This window comes from Monodon monoceros, unplaced genomic scaffold, assembly GCF_005190385.1.
Source record: "Monodon monoceros isolate NGI ecotype Baffin Bay Population unplaced genomic scaffold, NGI_Narwhal_1 Super_Scaffold_3, whole genome shotgun sequence".
NCBI classification, from domain to species: Eukaryota; Metazoa; Chordata; class Mammalia; order Artiodactyla; family Monodontidae; genus Monodon; species Monodon monoceros.
Window position 1 is genome coordinate 26071681 of NW_021703780.1, and position 13480 is coordinate 26085160.

The 13480-nt window shown below is 38.2% G+C and overlaps 1 protein-coding gene across 19 annotated transcripts in view; it reads left to right on the forward strand.

Annotated features, from left to right (window-relative positions):
- PKHD1 (PKHD1 ciliary IPT domain containing fibrocystin/polyductin) overlaps positions 1–13480 on the forward strand; it is a 623301-nt gene that overhangs the window by 398785 nt on the left and 211036 nt on the right. For 15 of the 19 annotated variants that reach the window (XM_029242351.1, XM_029242350.1, XM_029242348.1 and 12 more), the window contains 3 exons: positions 3323–3458; positions 4603–4747; positions 13144–13251. In XM_029242351.1, the coding sequence (XP_029098184.1) occupies positions 3323–3458; positions 4603–4747; positions 13144–13251 (389 nt within the window). The remainder of the gene's footprint in view (positions 1–3322; positions 3459–4602; positions 4748–13143; positions 13252–13480) is intronic. The other 4 variants (XM_029242356.1, XM_029242364.1, XM_029242360.1 and 1 more) reach the window with 3 other exon arrangements.

The window sequence follows — 13480 nt, forward strand, 5'->3', positions numbered from 1 at the left end:
ACTCCTCTGAACTTTAAGTTCCCTCACGGCATACCCTAAAAAATTTAATCAAAACATGGGGCTCTTTTATAGGAACCTGACTTAGTAACTTTGAGGAGGCCAAGGCTGAAGAGGAAGTGAGGAAGTATCTCAAAACGCCCCACCCTCACCTCACTGCCCAGAGCTAGCCTTCATCAAGATGATTTATTTATTTGTTTGCTCAGTTTGCCATGCAGATAGAAACAATCCCCTCTTCTGTAGGGGAAGCATTTCAGATCTGGCAGATTAAAAAGCAAGAGTTGGAGTGAATAGTAGTGATCTCTGAACTCAGACATTTCTGTATTTTCTTGGTCTTTCTCTTTTGCTAGCCCTTAAGCACTGAAGGAAAAAAAAATTCTTCCACATACCTAGCTGGCTATTGGAAGCTGTGAAATAGTGGTTAAACTGGGAGGATTGGAGGGAACTTTCCTCCCCCATTTTTTAAAGTTTGGCTGTAGGTCCTTCCGCCTGCAGGCTACAGTCACATTAGCGGTTGGAAATTGGATAACGACAGCACAATGACAAATCCAGGTTGCTTGCAATAAGTTGCTAATCCCTTTGCTTTAATATCGGAGCAGCGGATAATGAGGTTTGGACATCACTCCGGTTTACTGACGACCCCACTGGGGCCAGCAATAGAACCTTACAACTGTCTAACAAGGCGTCAGGTGATTCCCGTCGTCACAGCAACGGACACTGGAATCTAATCTTCCCTCCATCCCTTCTAGCACCCAATAACGCCTAGGTTATATAAGTGGCCCATCATTGCTTGGTAACTTGAATCAATTAACGTTAATTCGCACAATGCTATGATGTATTGTGATCACTTTCATTTCAGGGAAGGGGGAGAAATTGCTATAAGTCACCTAAAATGAGGTTGTCTGTGGTGCTGAGGTATTAATTGGGTGTCCATATTAAATGCAAAAGGAGCCCCATCGTGAAAGGAAAGTGGATGAGTGACTCTCTTGGCTGCTATTGACCTATCAGAAGAAGACAGTGCCCTTTTCCTTTGCTTTTATCTATTACAGTTTTCCCTATTGCGTGTCAAGTTGATGTATTATAAAAAATTCATTTGGTGACCTTTCACCCCCTTAGCAGATTAAACAATTTCACTTCGATGGCATCATTAACAAGACCCTGCATTTAATGATGATTTCTCTAAAAGGCCACGGAGATTCGATTTTAAGCTAACAGATTTATTGCACTATTATAACATATCGTAAAAAACTGTACCACCTACGGTCAGGTTTTAGGTTAGAAACTGCCTACGAGTTTATGTGGAGCTTAAAGTGGTATTACCTTGGGATATGCTGTAGCAGCAAGTCTCTGACCTCCAGTGGGATGCTGTTTACATTTAATCAGAGATGTTTGCTCACAATAAACTTTAAAGTGTGTCAGGGACGGGCCTTTTAGCAAGTGTTCAGGTAGTTGGTTCCCATCCCTTCGTCTCTAGACATCAACGTACTTATGTCAGGACCTTGGATGGAGTCTTTTGGTTTCTTTAACCTACACGGCCAGCCTGCATCCTGTCCTGCATCAGAAAGCTTTTAAGAAATAGGCCAGTGGAGAAATAGCATCTGATAACAATGTTAGAATTTTCCAGTAACCTAGGAGCCATAGAGGATGCAATGAATAACATGGGGTTTTAAAATATGATTTCAATTTTTTCTTTAAATAAAAAGGAGCCTTACTCATTCAGGCTAAGCAAACTAATAAATGATGATCAGACTAGTGTGTGTGGAATTCCCAGTGAGTGATTCTAGCAGAGGTCAGGGCCTTAGCTGGTAAATGACCAAAAGGGATTCGTAGGACCACACATGCCCCATCCCCCATTTTCCAGGATTCTCAGGGGAGAGGGAAATTGCTCCCTACAGAAACTTCATAGTTTGTGATCCTCTGTATTTGTTCTTGCACTGTTTCCTCTTCTTAGGACTAATTGTCACCTTTACCTCACATACACTCTCTGTTAAAATAAATATCCTTTTCTCCTCACATAAGAAAAAAAAAAAAAGATTAGGGGATCAAGTAGTTGACTCACAAGCATTTAATTGAGGGCTGGGTAGGATACTATTTTAAAAAAAAACTCAAAGCCTTGTTAGACCTGACCTAGGGTGTTTTGAGGGTAATCTATTACCCTATATTAGGGTAATATGTGTGATATATGGTGTCTATATATATCCATTTAATTGCTAAAACTCTATTGCATGCCTCTGATGTGTAATACACAGTAGGCTTAATGGGACAATAGGTGTATAACCCAGAATATTCGTTTAATAGAGCTGCCTTGGGTCTTCAAAAATACCAAAGCTCCGGTAAAAAGATGTTTTGAGGTATCATGAATTATGTAACTATTTTATTTTATAATTATTCCATTTTATTGCTAAGTCACATCAGCAATTAATGTGCTCAAAAGAGATGAAAAACAGTATAGCTCTGGACCTTGGTCATACACTTACTCTTGGTAAGACCTTTGGCAAAATACTTAAGCCTTTTTGGACCTCAGTTTCTTCATGTGCAAATAAGAGTACCTATGTCATAGTGTCACTTTAAAAATGCAATGAGTTTATAGGTAGAAAGCATAGAATAGTACTTGGTACAGGGTGTAAGTGCTCAGCATATATTAATTATAAATAAGTATTATTCTCCCTAAGGACTTCATTCAACTGAAATCAGTTAATCAATGAATTCCACAGTTGTCGATTCTATTTAGTGCAAGCATCCTGTGGAGACAATGAACATGAAATGGCGGTTGTGAGATTAAATGAGCTATTCCATGTGAAACAGTGGTGTGGGAGGTTGCTCCCAGGCATCTCTTTCCAGTTCTTTTCGGTGACGTCATCTTGGTACCACAGAATTAGCCATGGTGAATGTATTTATACTGTGGAAATTGGAAAACACTAACACCTCTTGGGGGAGAGCTGGTTTACTAGCATACTTAGAACACATCCCCACCTTCTAAATATTTTAGTCTGCTAAGTTGCCGCACTAAGGCTTTTTTGGAGCTGATACTAACAAATTGTGATAAAAATCTAAGTTCATAGTATGTTCTCCTCCCACCTCCCCCACCCCCCCTGCCCCAACCAGTGCATTCTTTCCTATGGCAAAGCAAACATATAAAGTAAATATATAATTATTCTTTAGTTATAAGGTCATGTTTGCTATACAGTGTATTATTCAGTTTCTAGAAACAAAGGCAAATGCAAATCTTCTCACTGGTAATAATGTGTTATGGAGAAAAGCTACTGCAGTGATATGATATCTGTAATCTTAGGCATGTATTCTTTTCTTTTTTAACATGTGCCAGAAATACAAGCAATTTCGAAACTGGGAACTTGATATATATTCGGCCCTATGGTCTTTCAGTCCTAGTCCAGCCTTCAGATGGAGAAGTGGGAAAAGAACTTACAGTACAACCACAGCTCATTTTTCTGGATAAGCAGGTACCTTGTGCACAGGTAACAATCTTTATTAAGAGCCGGGTACCATGTTGTATTTGGCGCACGTTTCATATTGCATCATCTTCACGATACACATGTACAGAGTGCCCACCCTGTGACATTTGGTGCACTTAGAACATCTGACTACTTTCATTATTTTCCTTCCATTTCACAGCCTGCTTTCCTTCCACTTTCTATAAATGTCCAGAATTTGATCAAGGGTAAAAATAGAATTCTGATACTTTTTCTCCTCAAGCAAATTTTTTTTGCGGTACGCGGGCCTCTCACTGTTGTGGCCTCTCCCATTGCGGAGCACAGGCTCCGGACGCGCAGGTTCAGCGGCCATGGCTCACGGGCCCAGCCGCTCCGCGGCATGTGGGATCTTCCCGGATCGGGGCACGAACCCGTGTCCCCTGCATCAGCAGGCAGACTCTCAACCACTGCACCATGAGGGAAGCCCTCCTCAAGCAAATTCTTACAGTAGGTCTCAAGTATCTTCTCAGAAACCTCGCCTTCTCCAAGTGTTGGATCTATATCTGAAGAAGTCATTTCATATGCTAATGAAGGAATTTATGCCATCACATCTGCATTATAGTTCTATGTTATTTTAAATGATTTCTCCTGTATGTGGTTAAGTACAGCATCAACAAGAGGCTTCTGTGCTTAATTCTAATTTCAGTGTCCATGCCCTCTGATTCTATTTTATCTTGTCTATATTTACTAATATCAAGGGGGGAAGAAGTGAAATATGGTACTCAAATCAGCTTTCCACTCTTGACTTTAGAAATGCCTCCCCTGACGTGCTTACAGAGGGCTGAAGGCCATGGGCCTGAGGTCCACACTTCTGCTCTAGCCTGGCACTGACCCAACTCTCTCCTGCTTTGTCGTCTTAATCTTTCCTTCCTTATTAACCCTCAGCACACCGTGCCACTCTCCTTTTCTGTAAACTTAACTTTCCTTTCTCCTCTTCACTGCCCTGCCCCAATTTTTCTTGCAATAATCTCCCTTCTCTCTGCTCAGTAAGCTAATTTGATATATTCTTCTTAACATGAGAAAGAAAATATTTATTTATTATTTTTTTCCTTTGTTTATTTCTCATGAATGTGCGCTTTATAAAAGATTCTGTGTGAATCCTCTTCTTTTTCAGATAACTTCACAAAATTCTCTTCTGAGTCCAACTTTTCCCCTTTTTTCCTGTTTCCAGAATCGGAGAGTAGAGTCGTTGGGGCCCCCATCAGAGCCTTGGGTCATTTCTGTTTCTCTGGAAGGGACATCAGATTCCATGCTGAGAGGTAGGTACCTGTGACATTCGGAGACCTGCTATAACTGCATCCGCACAGAAATGTTTGCTGCTGTTGGGAATCTATAACAAAAGCCGCTAATACTCAGTATCTTTGTTAGTTTGGAAGAAATCCCCTTCACCACCAGTCTACAACGCCAGTGTCTGCAAAAGGGAACATTAGGTTGGCAGGAGATGTTTAACAAACCATCTACCCACCTACCCCCACCCCTGCCAACATGGTGAGGAGTATTATTGTCATACCTGTATCTTCAGTATGGTGTAAGGAAAAGGTCATGGCCCCCTAATCATGTACAGATGATTCTCTGGTACAGTATCAAGTCATAGGTACAATGTGGTTTCTATGGGGAAACAAACACTGGCTCTCAATGTTAAAAAGAATAAATGTGATGGCAAATGCAAAGCGCCTGGCCCAGAACAGGCCCTGAGAGCTCATTTTCTCCTCTCCAGCTTTCTTGGTCCTCCGTTACCTTCCTGTTCAGTCCCAGTACCACTGCTAGCTTCATTTACTTTTCTGGAGTTGTGCATATGAAAATCAAAAACCACCATTCTGTTCTTTGCTTCTGTAAGTTTTACTATTTTAGATACTTTATATACATGAAATCATACAGTGTTAGTCCTTCTGTGACTGGTTGATTTCACCTAGCATAATGTCCTCAAGATTCATCTATGCTGCAACGTATTTCAGAACTTTTTTTTTTTAGTTTTATTTATTTATTTTTTATACAGCAGGTTCTTATTAGTTATCTGTTTTATACATATTAATGTATATATGTCAATCCCAACCTCCCAATTCATCCCACCACCACCCCTTCCCACGATTCCCCCTTGGTGTTCATACATTTGTTCTCTACATCTGTGTCTCTATTTCTGCCTTGCAAACCGGTTCATCTGTACCATTTTTCTAGATTCCACACATATGCGTTAATATACGATATTTGTTTTTCTCTTTCTGACTTACTTCACTCTGTATGGTAGTCTCTAGGTCCATCCACATCTCTACAATGACCCAATTTCGTTCCTTTTTATGGCTGAGTAATATTCCATTGTATATATGTACCACATCTTTATCCATACTTCTGTTGATGGGCATTTAGGTTGCTTCCTGGCTATTGTAAATAGTGCTGCAATGAACATTGGGGCGCATGTGTCTTTTTGAATTATGGTTTTCTCAGGGTATATGCCCAGTAGTGGGATTGCTGGGTCATAGGGTAATTCTATTTTTAGTTTTTAAAGAAATCTCCATAGTGGCTGAATCAATTTATATTCCTACCAACAGTGCAAGACGGTTCCATTTTCTCCACACCCTTTCCAGCATTTCTTGTTTGTAGATTTTCTGATGTAGCCCATTCTAACTGGTGTGAGGTGATACCTCACTGTAGTTTTGATTTGCATTTCTAATAATTAGTGATGTTGAGCAGGTTTTCACGTGCCTCTTGGCCATCTGTATGTCTTCTTTGGAGAAATGTCTGTTTAGGTCTTCTGCCCATTTTTCTATTGGGTTGTTTGTTTTTTTGATACTGAGCTGCATGAGCTGCTTGTAAATTCTGGAGATTAATCCTTTATCAGTTGCTTTGTTTGCAAATAATTTCTCCCATTCTGAGGGTTGTCTTTTTGTCTTGTTTATGGTTTCCGTTGCTGTGCAAAAGCTTTTAAGTTTCACTAAGTCCCATTTGTTTATTTTTGTTTTTATTTCCATTACCCTAGGCAGTGGGTCAAAAAAGATCTTGCTGTGATATATGTCAAAGAGTGTTCTTCCTGTTTTCCTCTAAGGGTTTTGTAGTGTCCAGTCTTACATTTAGGTCTTTAATCCATTTTGAGTTTATTTTTGTGTATGGTGTTAGGGAGTGTTCTAATTTCATTCTTTTATGTGTAACTGTCCAATTTTCCCAGCATCACTTATTGAAGATGCTGTCTTTTCTCCATCGTATATCCTTGCCTCTTTTGTCATAGATTAGTTGACCATAAGTGCATGGGTTTATCTCTGGGCTTTCTATCCTATTGCATTGATCTATATTTCTGTTTTTGTGCTAGTACCATGTTGTCTTGATTACTCTAGCTTTGTAATATAGTCTGAAGTCAGGGAATCTGATTCCTCCAGCTCTATTTTTTTCCCTCAAGATTGCTTTGGCAATTCGGGGTCTTTTGTGTTTCCATACAAATTTTAAGATTTTTTGTTCTAGTTCTGTAAAAAATGCCATTGGTAATTTGATAGGGATTGCATTGAATCTGTAGATTGCTTTGGGTAGTGTAGTCATTTTCACAATGTTGATTCTTCCAGTCAAAGAACATGGTATATCTCTGCATCTGTTTGTGTTATCTTTGATTTCTTTCATCAGTGTCTTATAGTTTTCTGCATACAGGTCTTTTGTCTCCTTAGGTAGGTTTACTCCTAGATATTTTTTTCTTTTTGTTGCAGTAGTGAATGGGATTGTTTCCTTAATTTCACTTTCTGATTTTTGTTGTTAATGTATAGGAATGCAAGAGATTTCTGTGCATTAATTTTGTATCCTGAAACTTTACCAAATTCATTGATTAGCTCTAGTAGTTTTCCGATGGCATTTTTAGGATTCTCTATGTATAGTATCATGTCATCTGCAAACAGTGACAGTTTTACTTCTTCTTTTCCGATTTGGATTCCTTTTATTTCTTTTTCTTGTCTGATTGCTGTGGCTAAAACTTCCAAAACTATGTTGAATAATAGTGGTGAGGGTGGACGTCCTTGTCTCGTTCCTGATCTTAGAGGAAATGCTTTCAGTTTTTCACCATTGAGAATGATGTTTGCTGTGGGTTTGTTCTATATGGCCTTTATTATGTTGAGGTAGGTTCCCTCTATGCCCACTTTCTGGAGAGTTTTTATCATAAATGGGTGTTGAATTTTGTCACAAGCTTTTTCTGCATCTTATTGAGATGATCATATGGTTTTTATTCTTCAGTTTATTAATATGGTTTATCACATTGCTTGATTTGTGTACATTGAAGAATCCTTGCATCCCTGGGATAAATCCCACTTGATCATGGTGTATGATCCTTTTAATGTGTTGTTGGATTCTGCTTGCTAGTATTTTGTTGAGCATTTGTGCATCTATATTCATCAGTGACATTGGTCTGTAATTTTCTTTCTTTGTAGTATCTTTGTCTGGTTTTGGTATCGGGGTGATGGTGCCCTCATAGAATAAGTTTGGGAGTGTTCCTCCCTCTGCAATTTTTTGGAAGAGTTTGAGAAGGATGCGTGTTAGCTCTTCTCTAAATGTTTGATAGAATTCGCCTGTGAAGCCATCTGGTCTTGGGCTTTTGTTTGTTGGAAGATTTTTAATATCAGTTTCAATTTCATTACTTGTGATTGGTCTGCTCGTATTTTCTATTTTTTCCAGGTTCAGACTTGGAAGGTTATACCTTTCTAAGAATTTGTCCATTTCTTTCAGGTTGTCCATTTTATTGGCATAGAGTTGCTTGTAGTGGTGTCTTAGGATGCTTTGTATTTCTGCAGTGTCTGTTGTAACTTCTCCTTTTTCATTTCTAATTTTATTGATTTGAGTCCTCTCCCTCTTTTTCTTGATGAGTCTGGGTAATGGTTTATCAATTTTGTTTATCTTCTCAAAGAATCAGCTTTCAGTTTTATTGATCTTTGCTATTATTTTGTTTGTTTCTATTTCATTTATTTCTGCTCTGATCTTTATGATTTCTTTCCTTCTACTAACTTTGGGTTTTGTTTGTTCTTCTTTTCTAGTCCATTTAGGTGTAAATTTAGATTGTTAGATTGTTTATTTGAGATTTTTCTTGTTTCTTGAGGTAGGCTTGTATTGCTATAAACTCCCCTCTTAGAACTGCTTTTGCTGCATCCCATAGGTTTTGGATCATTGTGTTTTCATTATCATTTGTCTCTAGGTATTTTCTATTTCCGCTTGATTTCTTCAGTGATCTCTTGGTTTTTTAGTAACATATTGTTTAGCCTCCATGTGTTTGTGTTTTAACATTTTTTTCCCTGTAATTTATTTCTAATCTCATAGTGCTGTGGTCAGAAAAGATGCTTGATATGATTTCAATTTTCTTATATTTACCGAGGCTTGACTTGTGACTCAAGATGTGATCTATCCTGGAGAAGGTTCCGTGTGCACTTGAGAAGAAAGTGTAACCTGCTGATTTTGGATGTAATGTCCCATAAATATCAATTAAATCTATCTGGTCTATTGTGTCATTTAAAGCTTGTGTTTCCTTATAATTTTCTGTTTGGATGATCTGTCCATTGGTGTAAGTGAGGTGTTAAAGTCTCCCACTTTTATTGTGTTACTGTCAATTTCTTCTTTTATAGCTGTTAGCAGTTGCCTTATGTATTGAGGTGCTCCTATGTTGGGTATATATACATACAATTGTTATATCTTATTCTTGGATTGATCCCTTGATCGTTATGTAGTCTCCTTCCTTGTCTCTTGCAACATTCTTTATTTTAAAGTCTATTTTATCTGATATGAGTATTGCTACTCCAGCTTTCTTTTGATTTCCATTTGCATGGAATATCTTTTTCCATCCCCTCACTTTCAGTCTGTATGTGTCTCTAGGTCTGAAGTGGGTCTCTTGTAGACAGCATATATATGGGTCTTGTTTTTGTATCCATTCAGCGAGCCTGTGTCTTTTGGTTGGAGCATTTAATCCATTCACAGTTAAGGTAATTATTAATATGTATGTTCCTATTACCATTTTCTTAATTGTTTTGGATTTGTTATTGTAGGTCCTTTCCTTCTCTTTTGTTTTCCACTTAGAGAAGTTCCTTTAGCCTTTGTTGTAGAGGCTGGTTTTGTGGTGCTGAATTCTCTTAACTTTTACTTTTCTGTAAAGCTTTTGATTTCTCTATCAAATCTGAATGAGATCCTTGCCGCGTAGAGTAATCTTGGTTGTAGGTTCTTCCCTTTCATCACTTTAAGTATATCATGCCACTCCCTTCTGGCTTGTAGAGTTTCTGCTGAGAAATCAGCTGTTAACCTTATGGGAGTTCCCTTGTATATTATTTGTCATTTTTCCCTTGCTGCTTTCAATAATTTTTCTTTGTCTTTAATTTTTGCCAATTTGATTATCATATGTCTCTGCGTGTTTCTCCTTGGGTTTTTCCTGTATGGGACTCTTTGCACTTCCTGTACTTGGGTGGCTATTTCCTTTCCCATGTTAGGGAAGTTTTCGACTATAATCTCTTCAATTATTTTCTTGGGTCCTTTTTCTCTCTCTTCTCCTTCTAGGACCCCTGTAATGTGAATGTTGTCCCAGAGGTCTTTAGGCTGTCTTCATTTCTTTTAATTCTTTTTTCTTTATTCTGTTCAGCAGCAGTGAATTCCACTATTCTGTCTTCCAGGTCACTTATCTGTTCTTCTGCCTCAGTTATTCTGCTATTGATTCCTTCTGGTGTATTTTTCATTTCAGTTATTGTATTGTTCATCTCTGTTTGTTTGTTCTTTAATTCTTCTAGGTCTTTGTTAAATATTTCTTGCATCTTCTCGATCTTTGCCTCCATTCTTTTTCTGAGGTCCTGGATCATCTTCACTATCATTATTCTGAATCCTTTTTCTGGAAGGTTGCCTATCTCCACTTCATTTAGTTGTTTTTCTGGGGTTTTATCTTGTTCCTTCATCTGGTACATAGCCCTCTGCCTTTTCGTCTTGTCTATCTTTCTGTGAATGTGGTTTTTGTTCTACAGGCTGCAGGATTGTAGAACTCTTGCTTCTGCTGTCTGCCCTCTTCCAGTTACTTCTTGCTCTACCCTGGCTTTGAGTCTAAGCTCATTCACATGCCTCCTATAAAATATGTACCTTGCCATACTGCATACATTACCCATACCCAGTTCCTTACTCACACTCCATACCTTATTGTATCCCATACCTACTCCTCTACTATACCTTACTCAGCCTCCATACTTTACTGTGCCCCACTCCTGACACATACTCCCCCCATTCGTCATTGGTTTCCTCTCAGTTATCCCAAGGATATCATCACTGTCTAGCTTAGAATCATATTGGATCATGCAAAATGAATGAGGCATGAAACTGTTTGTTATTTTCCTCCATTAACACCAACTCATGCTCAAGCCGACTGACTCCCCTGGATCAGTATATTCACCGTTGTTCTCTTTGGGAGATTCAATGAGAGCGTATGAGGAATGGGCTGAGGTCGTCTTATATGCACACGTTTTTGTGCATGTGTGTGAGTGTTATGAAATAGGAAAAAAATCTGGTGTCATTTTCTTTGTAGAATGCCCACATCACCAAACACCCTATTTCAATGATTGAAAGTATCTCTTGAAGCCATCATGAAATATTTCTCCTTATCTTCAGGAAGAATGGAAGCAAAACCATTTGGCATGGATTACCTAATTTATTCTAAGTATTTCCTGCAGAAAAATAACAACAACAAAACCCGGTCTATATGTCTAGCCTAAATCTTTTGTTCTGCAGTTTAACTTCATGTTCTTTTGTCTCAGTAAATCCTCTTCAGTTCAAAAAAAAAGAGGTTATAACCAAAAATGGGTTTATATACGCAAAGACAATTATTTTAGGGTCCTTCAGATCCTTTGATATTTAGCTATAGATCCTAGTTGTAGAAAAAATGTGTTCTTAATACTAAAAAAATAAACTCTCAACATTAATGATGTAACAGTTTGCTAGTGTGGATAGCTAAGGGTAAGAGGGATAGTTTTGGGGGTGAAAAGTATTTTAGAAACCCTATGCCCTACAGAATCACATTCAAGTAGCATTCCCTGATAAAGCATGTCATCAGCTTCAATCTTGTGTGAAGCCCAACACCCCATCTCCTCCCAGGTTCCCTCAGCCAGGACCAGCTTGATCAGGGAGCCTGTCAATGACATTTGTCTATTTTACAATTACCATTCCAGAGATATGATGAACTCCGGAGTCATGTACTGTACTTGGCAGCAAACTGCCTCAGCTTTGGGGCACATATGCTTCAAAGCTGAGAATATCGTAGATATATATGGGAATCTTTGTAGAGATCTCTGAGGCAAGCTTGTATTTAACACAAAAGCAAACCGATTTGGAGCTAAAGTACTTTCCATTAGGCAGTTTGGCGGCTTTTCTATGAGGCAGACTCACTGTGCTCGCCCGACACATTTCAATTAAATGCTGCTTTGTATTCCTCCAAAGATGGGAACAATAAGAACGTTTGTCAAAGGGAAAACTGTAGCAAATGATTTCATGTTGAACATCTGTACTCGGCAGTTCACTGTTTGCAAGAGTTTATTGACCATAATTTTGATGCATATAGGTTTTAAAGAGTATAAACAGCGTTTGTCTTGGTGCCTATCGTTTATTTCAGTCTTGGCTTATTTATTTCCATTTTTTCTGGGCATTTTATTTATTTCGGGACTCTGAAGAGATGAAGGAAAAGATGTTTCTGAAAATGGAAATTTTAGTTAGCTCTGAAAAATTGATGAAGAAAGACAATGTTTTCCCAAAAAGGATTGAGCAATTGAATTGAGAAATAGAACACTATGCATATTCTATCTTTATGATACCTTTCAGCCTTAAAGATCTCAAACCAATTTTTAAACTTTAGGACCACTCTCCTATCTCATTGTCCATCATACCAATCATAGTGACATTTCCAGAGTGAAATGGAGCAGCTGTTAATTAGCAAAGTAATTTGAGGATAGTGGAGTCAGAAGACTAATTAAAGGCATTGTGAATGGGATCCAGAGCTAAGTTTCCTTCTTTTACTTTATAAATGGATGGCCTATTGTTAGAAGATGTCAGCTTTCCTTTTTGCATTTTATTCAGGGAAACCATAGCCCAGACGATCCAAGTTGCTGAAGAGAGGGTAGCTTTTATCACTCCTGATTTGATGCATTGCTGTGGTCCTGATCTATTGGCCTAACTCTGTCACCGCATAAACCACAGATCCCTTGAATAGAAGAGAGGCAGAGCCTAGAAACTGACCACCTAGAAAGAGAATAGACTTTCTTTCTTGAGAGACATTTAAATATTCAGTATATAATAAGGGCTAAGAATACAAACTTTGAAAACAGGCAGATTTGAGCTATAACCCTCTCACCACGTAATTTAACCTTTCCTGAGTCTATTTCTTAATCTCTAGAATATTGGTAATGGTATATTTTATAGGGTTGTGTAGTTTATGTACAATGATGAATATAAAGCACAACGTCTGGCATAGTAAGCTTTCAATATATGTTGGCTTTTGTTGTTATTATTCTATCTTGGATTATTTAGTTCCAAGATTTGTCTAAGAGAAGCCTGATGGATTTAGTAACCTCTTCAATTAAATTTTTTTTCCCATATTGTCCATTTGCCTCTCTACAGGGAAGACTTGAAGAAATCGCTCTTGCGTAGGTAACTAACATTCACTTTTTGGTTTTGTGTTTATTTGTAGGATGTACTCAGGCAGAAACTCAAGATGGTTATGTGAGGTTCTCCAACTTGGCAGTTTTGATCTCTGGGTCAAATTGGCACTTTATTTTTACTGTCACTTTCCCTCCAGGTAATTTCAGCACAGTGTGTTTTTATTATCTGTTCCTTTTTAAAAAAAAAAAAAAATAACTCCTTCTCCTTTATAATGGGACTAGCTTCTATCATGAATAAGAAGTCATTGTAGTTTAGAGAAAAAAATCCCCTTGGTTGTATCATTAAGGTGTGAGAAGCAAGAACACATGTAGAAATCAAGCCTCATGAGAATCATGGTAAGCAAGAATCCAAATGTACATTTTCCT